This window comes from Peromyscus eremicus, chromosome 5 (genome assembly GCF_949786415.1).
Source record: "Peromyscus eremicus chromosome 5, PerEre_H2_v1, whole genome shotgun sequence".
Lineage (NCBI taxonomy): Eukaryota > Metazoa > Chordata > Mammalia > Rodentia > Cricetidae > Peromyscus > Peromyscus eremicus.
Genome location: NC_081420.1, coordinates 121,236,550 through 121,244,437, shown reverse-complemented (window position 1 = coordinate 121,244,437; position 7,888 = coordinate 121,236,550). Strand labels below are relative to the sequence as shown.

The following is a 7,888-nucleotide window of genomic DNA, read 5'->3' as shown; positions in this document are numbered from 1 at the left end:
AGAAGTAGTTCCAGATACTTTGTAGCAAAAGATCAAGCTGTGGCTGGGGCTGCTAGTGACAAGTCCTTCACCTCCTACCACAGGGATAAGCTGTAGCCACATGTGGCTTCCCAGGCAAGAAATCATTTCTCGGCCGCCATCCCAGGCTTTGGATGTAAAGAGGCCCGGGCAGAGCCCACCACACCTACACTGCACACTCCCATGCCCTTTCCTGCCAATGGAACAGTGTTACTGGTGACGCAGAAGCCATGGCTGAAAAACGACTGAACCTCCTATACAGCAAAGCCGGCTAGCCTGGGAACAATAGAGGGCAAGGAGCCTAACCCAAACACAGCCCCGTCCCTGGAACTTTAACTAGAAGAGTAAGCTCCTGCACACTGTTAATAAAAGGTGACTGCTGTCGCAGTCTTAGATGCTTAAATAAGTTACATTATTACACTGTGGCACTGCAAACCTGGATACCCACTGCACGTTTACTCAGCAACTGTATCCAAACACACACAACCTCTGAAACAGCTTTTTATTAAACAGCAAAGCAGAACTCTGAACACAATTTTAAATATCTGTAAAGCAGTCACAAAAGGGTTGCAAAATATCTGCAATGTGAGGATTACATGTCCATATAGCTAACGGCACTAATACATTGGATGATCCCACAAGTCAACACAGCCCAATCTAAGAGCCTTCAGCTGCATTAGTGGATCTTTCCTATGGTAACATTTGATATCAATTCCTTTATCAAACAGAAGCTACAAACTAAATTTTTTAAAATTGTTAAAAAGAAGTGACTAAAATTCTGCAACAAAGTGTTGAGTTTACAGAAATTCTGGGAAAACAACGGAGATAAAATACTAAGGTTAACAATTATCACATATACAAAACTCTCTTATATTCATGATTCTGATACTAATATACTCTCAATTAATTTTGCAAAAGTTCATTTCCTGGGTACAAAGAAACCTTGAGACCAAACTCTTACCCGGTCTCTCTGACATGTGGCTTACTTAATCTGCTCATGTCAGACTTAGTCCGCTTTCACACTGTCCCAAAAGTGCAGCTGTGAGCCAGAGCTAACACACATCTGGAGGGAAAACATGTGGAGTTGGTTACTTCTGTTTATCCAGTTTCCTGTTTCTATCTTTCCTCAAGGTTTTCTATTTCTCACATACATGTGACCAGCACTTTTATCTTTTCAACACCAAGTGGGCTATTTTGTGCAAAAGGGAGTTTTTAGCTTCTCAATATGACAATTTACATTTCAAAGAAAACCCTTCATTTCTTATAGCTTCAATCTATTTTCAATTGATTAAAGAGAAACCAGCAATCCTACCTTATAACTAAGTATCACAAATGGCAAGCCTTAGCTAAGAAAGTGTCTTATTTTGGTTAAGTGTCAACAATTACAGTTCCGGTTACTCTGGTAGTGACATCTACTGAAGTTACTGTCAGGGAGATGGGGAGGAAGAGGCAGATGGAGGAGAGGCACACGATGGTGGACAAGGTACAGAGGCTGTGCATTCAGTACATGGTTTTGGTCACTTTTTCACAACATGGTTATTTTCTTGTATATTTTACTAGTTAGGCATATGCTAAAAGACAGTGCTAAACCTATATATATAAGCAAATTGGCAAAACATTCATCTTCAAGTTTCTTCATAAATATCTGTAATTCTAATTATAAAGTCTCTACATTTGCACATTTTCATAGACTAAAGTAATACATAGAACATTAACTCAAGGATGTTTCCTGTTAAGCAGTTAATATTACCTAGATCTGACATTCTCTTTATAAATACTCAAGGAAGCAAAGGAAGATACTGTAACTTTTGGATCATATCCAAGCTTTAAGGGAAAAAAAAAAAAAAGCAGCCACTCCACAGAAGAGTGGGGGGCAAGCCCTTTACTTCCTTTTGCTTTTCGTGTCAGTTGTCTGAAAAACACTGGAAGCAGACATGAGGTTTTCTATGTATTGTCCAAGAACTTGATTTTCCGATTTTAGCTTCAGGTTTTCTTCCTTAACTGCATCTACTCTTGCCGAAAGATCTATATATAAAAAACAAAGCCAAAAATACAATTATCAATAAAATCACGGCAGTGATTCCATGTTATTCATTCAGTGGTGTAGCCCTTGCCAACATGTGTGACACCCTGGATTTGGCCCCGAGCACTGCCAATAAATAAATACCACAATTCGTAAATTTTCTGTTTTTCACTCAGATTGCGGGGGGGTGGGGTAAGGGCTTAAGTAAAAACAATTTACTGAGGACAAAGATGGTGATTGTTGACAGCGTTTCCCATGGGACTCAGTCTGTTGAGCATTTATGTTAACTCTTACAGAGGTTAGAAAACATTGTGTTGATAAAGTGTCCATGTCCTACCACATGAAACTACAATGTCTTTACTGGAAATACTTTAGATACACAACTGGATTCCTATGCTGGGCATGAGATCCAAGCAGTAGTTAAACATTAGTTAAAAACTCAAAAGATGCAGGTCCTAATAAACAAGTGAAAACGATCTCCATTCACACATTTAACCAGTGTATAATGACCAACAGAAGCAGGCGCTACCCTACAGCAACAGTGAACACATGTGGGCACCCAGGGGGATCGGGAGTAAACATTAAGCATGTCAATATACAATATGCCATGCTTCTTCTGGAGAAAAAGCAAACTGGCTAAGAGTCATGAAAGCAGATGGGAAGTGTGTTTTAGAGCTAACGCTTGCTCTCAGAGGAACTGAGGAGGTGGGCCCACAGACACGTAACTAGAGCAGGAGAACTGAAGCAGAGGAAAAGCAGCAGTCCTTGCTGACTGCCACTGTCAAGTGAGAAGCTGGTGCTCAGTTTGTGCCCCAAACAAAAAACAATACTTAATGGCATTAAAACATCAAAAGACATGTCGGTGTGAGTGTTAATTTTATGGAAGGAAGGTAGAAATGAAAACAAATCTATGATCAGCTTGAATCTCTGGAGGTAATGAATGCTTTTTTCCATTTTAACATAGCTTTCCTGAAGCAGGCTTAGTAACACACTGCCACATGGAGAGCTCTCACGCTAAGCCAGCATCCTGCTGACACCTTGAAAAGGATGTGTCGGAGCAGTGACTGATTCTACCGAGGCAAATTTGTCCTTCCGTCCACCAGCCAAGGCTGTAGACAACAGAAAGAGAAAACAACTGAGGCCAGCAACGTGGCTCACTGGGTAAAGACACCCACAACCCAAACCTGATGACCTGAGTTCAGTTCCAAGATCCACATGCTGGAAGGAGGGAATGTTCCCACATGTCAGCTGCTGACTTCCACAAGAGGGTCCTGGCACATACACCCGCCCACACATACAAATAACAGTCATTTTTTCTTTTTACAAAATAACAAAACAAAAAACAAAAACCCCAACTATTCCATGGACTTTGACGCTAACTGGATGTCATTCAGGAAAACTACAAAGTGTAATCTAACCTTCAAGCGTGTGCTGGAGTTCCAACACCTGATTGATAAGCCGAGTCTTTTCTTCCAGTTCCACCTGATTCTCAGCATCCACTGCTGTAATAAAAAGTGTTCAATTTATTATTAATAAACACTGTACCAGTTTTGGCATGCAGCACTTAACATTCTGCAGAACATTTCATAACCATTGTCTTAAGAACTGTGTATACAGAGCCTCTACTCCAGGGCAGATAGGGGCATTAAGTTGAACTTCCCATACAGGTTCAGAATGGAAGCCACCGTGTGTGCTTTCTAAAGTCAATGGGAAAGCAGCCACACTTAAACCTTCTCTGTGCAGCCCTGGCTGTCCTGGATCTCACTCTGTAGACCAGGCTGTCCTGGAACTCTCTCTGGAGACCAGGCTGGCCTTGAAATCTCTCTGTAGACCAGGCTGGCCTTGAACTCACAGAGATCCACCTGCCTCTGCCTCCCGAGTGCTGGGACTAAAGGTGTGCGCCGTCACCACCTAAACCTTCTAAAGATTGTTTGTCTGCTCTTTCCATTGCTTAATAAAGCAAAAGCATACAGAAAGTAGAAGAATACACAGAAAAGAATGAAGACCTTACCATCCATGTCAGCATTCATCATCTTGGGCAACAGGCTTTCAGCTCTTGAATGCACACTCTTGGATGAATGCTCTGTAACAAGAAAAAGAAACAGACATAACAGTAAAATATGAGCTTGTTTTTCAAAAGACAAGGTAGCTCAAGGATGTGAACCAGAGGACCTCTCCCATGCCTTACTGCTCTGAAGTGCAAAGGACACACACAGTACAGTACTTTAAAAAGACTCCGAATCACTGTGGCTCTTTTGACTAAGGACAATTACAAAGAGGAGGAAAGGTAAACACATACAAATCCTTCAGAGACAGAATGCCCAGTGTGCAAATGTAAAAGCGGACTCTCCGGCAGCTCTCAGGATGAAAGAAAGCTACTGAGCATCCTTACACAGCACTGCTAAAGAGCAGCACAGAAAGCCTGCTTTCTCATGTTTTCTACCTCAGTTTTACAGAGATTCTCTGCACTTCAGAGAAAGTGGATTACTAGATTTTTTTTCAAAATTGTTTTTAAAGTTATTTAAGCTATTATAGTATTTGAAGATCAATCAAACAAATGTATGACAATGTAGGGAAACTACACTGCATGGTAATTTTTTAAAAAATATTCCTCTCCATTTAAACAACGTTCAATTATCAAAATGACATAAAGCTGTTTTGTGTGTATTATGTCTGTGTGCATGTGTGGAGGCCAAAGGTCAACTCTGGGTGTCTCCCTTAGTCCCTTTCCACCTTATTTTTGAAGACAGATTTTGGTTGAAGCTGGAACTCATCAATTCCATTAGATGGTTTTACAGCAAGCTCCAGAGGTCCTACCTCCACCTCCCAAGCACTGGAGTAGCATACACACTGCCATGCCTGTGATTTGTGGGGTCACTGAGCAGTGACACCCTCATGTCACACACACACACACACACACACACACACACACACACACACACACAACCTTATAGTTATTTTGTGACTTACCAGCTGCCCTGGCTCTGAAAACGACATGATTCTCTGAGATTCTCTATGTCAGAGCTTTAAAAAACTTTTCTTTGAAAATCACAGGTAATCCCAGTGCCTGTGTATACCTAGCTTGTTAGTGAATGAGAGTCTGTAACCTTTTATACTTTAAATCCAGGAAGTGGAAAGGGTAGAGAGTAAGGCTTGGGGGATATGGCAAGCCGTAGGCCAGGATTAATTTAAACTACTGCTACATGCTCACACTATACCTTCTAAGACCTCCTCTCAAGATACTTAGCACAGTGATTAAAAACACAGATTTGGATGATCCCTACTTAAACCCTCACTCTGTATTACAGGCTCTGAAATTTTGGTCAAGTTTAAAAAATCTCAGTCACAGTGTCCTTATCCATAAAATGGAGCTAATATCTCTTGGGTTTGTTCTGAGAATTTAATGAGTTCAAATTTGTGTACTTCGTAAGCATTTAACTGCTACTCTCTCAGCTCTATGCCCTTGTTTGGACCACAGAAGAAACTTTAGAAAAACCATGTGGCCAAATGCCTCATATTAGAACTCAGGGCCAAAACTAAGAGTGTCGTAATCCACATCAGGGTGGTTACCCAGTGTCAAGGCTATAGTCATGTCCAGTTTGTCCCGTGTCGTCGTCGTCGTCCCCCCCCCCCCCATTGCACCTCAGCTCGGCTTAATGTCTCAGATGTGAGTGTGACATTTCCCTAACATCCATCCAAACTCCAGCACGGGACTTTCTGCATCCGCAGCTGATGTCTCTCATCTGTTATCCACTCACCAGCAAGCTGATGTTCTTAAAGATTAAGAGTCCAATGCACCAAACATTTCACATACATAGTTTTATCAAAACAGAAGGAAACTGCAATTCACAGATGTGGATACTAAACCTTATAAAGGTCTTGCCTCCCGTTTCACAGCCAAGACATAATTAAGGTCCTAATCTGAGATGGGCAAATGTTTTGAAAAACTCGACTCCTTTGGCATTTCCACAAACAAAACAACCAAAGATGAATTTCATTTACTTCAAGCTGCATCCACTCGAGTGTGATGTTTCTCTCTGTCCATGTTCTGCTTTGACATATTTGGTGTCTCAAATTCTATAGAAATCGAGGGACTACGCGGTCAATAAGGATTTCAGACTTAATTAGATCTCCAGAGAGCTAGCTGTATCCAGTTTAACCAGTGGCGCATACAGGCACCAGGATTCCCATGCACAGCTCTGAGTCTCAGAAACAGATAACGGTTTGGGGACATCTGTCCTTATGGCTATTACACCATCAGAGTCTGGCAGTCTAACAGAAGAGCGTGTGTTTTCTCCTTCCCAAACCATACTCCCCAGTATTTGTTCCACTGGATGCTTGAGAAAAGCTGACAAAGAAACAAACCCGGGCGCAAGCAAAGATGTCCCACCCCAGACAGGCGTGGGCCACCACCCCTGTAATCCTAGCGCTCGGGAGGCTGAGGCAGGAGGATTGCGGCGAGCTGAATGGTAGATCAGGCTGCAGGGCGTCCTCTCCCAGCATCTGGGTCCCATCGCACCCCCACAGCGTCGCGTCCGGCACCGCCAGGCTCTTCCCACGGAGCCCGCAGCGTGCGGCCGGGAAGGCGGCTGCGCAGGGCTCGGCGGGGCGTCGGGCCTCGCGGCCCCGCGATCCAGCGCCCGGGCCACCGCCCCGCTCCCCGCCCCGCCCCGCCGGCGGGGCCCCGGCGGTCCCCCGACCCCCGCTGCCCCGGGCCGCCTCACCTTGCGTCGGAGGCGCCGGGAGGCGGCGGGATGCGGAGGACGCCTCAGGCCGCGGCTCTCCGACCAACTGACAGCGGCAGCCCCGCCCTTCCCGCCCACGGAGCGTGCGCCGAGCGAGGAGGCGGCCTCCCACCAATCCTAACTCGAGACTGCACGCCTGCGCGCTGGCCGCCGGCCGCCCCGACAGGCCGCGGCGGAGCACCCGGTCCACCTTTGCCCTAACAAAAGGGCATTGAGGCCCAATCAGGACTGTTGGGCGTGTCCTGGGAAGGCAGCGACCAATCAGCACGCGGAAGAGATGACGCGCCCAAGAAAGCGGCCCCCGCCGAGCGGCTTTTGTCTCGCCAGGAGCCTGGGAAGTGGGGTTCGAAGTCATTCTGGGTAAAAACAGCATTCTGGAAATTGATACAACCAGACTCTGGGCGACAGACATCCGATCACTTTCAAAACAGAGTGAGCAGAGCAGTACAGGCTGCCGTCCCTCGTTTCCAAAAGCACATTTTCCTTTTTTTTTTCTTTTAATTTCTAAAATCAGAAAACGCACGAAGCGTATACCATTAATGGATGTTTCTCTTCGTACCCCCCGCCCCCCAATCCTGGCGATTTTTAGGCTTTCAGTTCGCCTGACCACTTCATGATGCCTTAGATCAGCATTCTCCTGATCTCATTCGATCTCACAGAAAACCTGAGACTAAAACTGTGTTTCTTATTGGGGCCCGACTCTGAGGTGCCTTGTGGTCTTCCCATGCTTTGACCACCGAGTGTATCCCGACCTGCAAAGCGTTCTTGCTTTGACTTTAACAAAACCTGAGCTGTAGAGGCAAGCTTACATATACATATATGACGTTATTTTTAATTTTCTTTTTTATGTAAGATCTTATTTTTAATTGCGTGAATATGTGGCTCTCTCTCTCTCTCTCTCTCTCTCTCTCTCTCTCTGTGTGTGTGTGTGTGTGTGTGTGTGTGTGTGTGTGTGTGTGTGTGTGTGTGTATGCAGTTGCCACAGATGCCAGAAGAGGGAATCAGATCCCTGGAGTGGGGATTGCAGGAGGTTGTCAACCAGCTGATGTGGATGCTGAGAACCCAGCTCAGTGTCTATGCAAGAGCAGGAAGTGCTCTTGAC

General features: G+C 44.8%; 1 protein-coding gene across 1 annotated transcript; it reads right to left on the bottom strand.

Annotated features, from left to right (window-relative positions):
- Positions 1–1,873: 1,873 nt before the first annotated feature.
- Scoc (short coiled-coil protein) lies at positions 1,874–7,141 on the bottom strand. The gene is made up of 4 exons (XM_059263080.1): positions 6,766–7,141; positions 4,053–4,124; positions 3,460–3,543; positions 1,874–2,043 (listed from the first exon to the last, which is right to left on the bottom strand). The coding sequence occupies exons 1-4, from the start codon at positions 7,139–7,141 to the stop codon at positions 1,901–1,903; spliced, it is 675 nt and encodes a 224-aa protein (XP_059119063.1). The 3' UTR covers positions 1,874–1,900.
- Between the last annotated feature and the right edge of the window lie 747 nt (positions 7,142–7,888).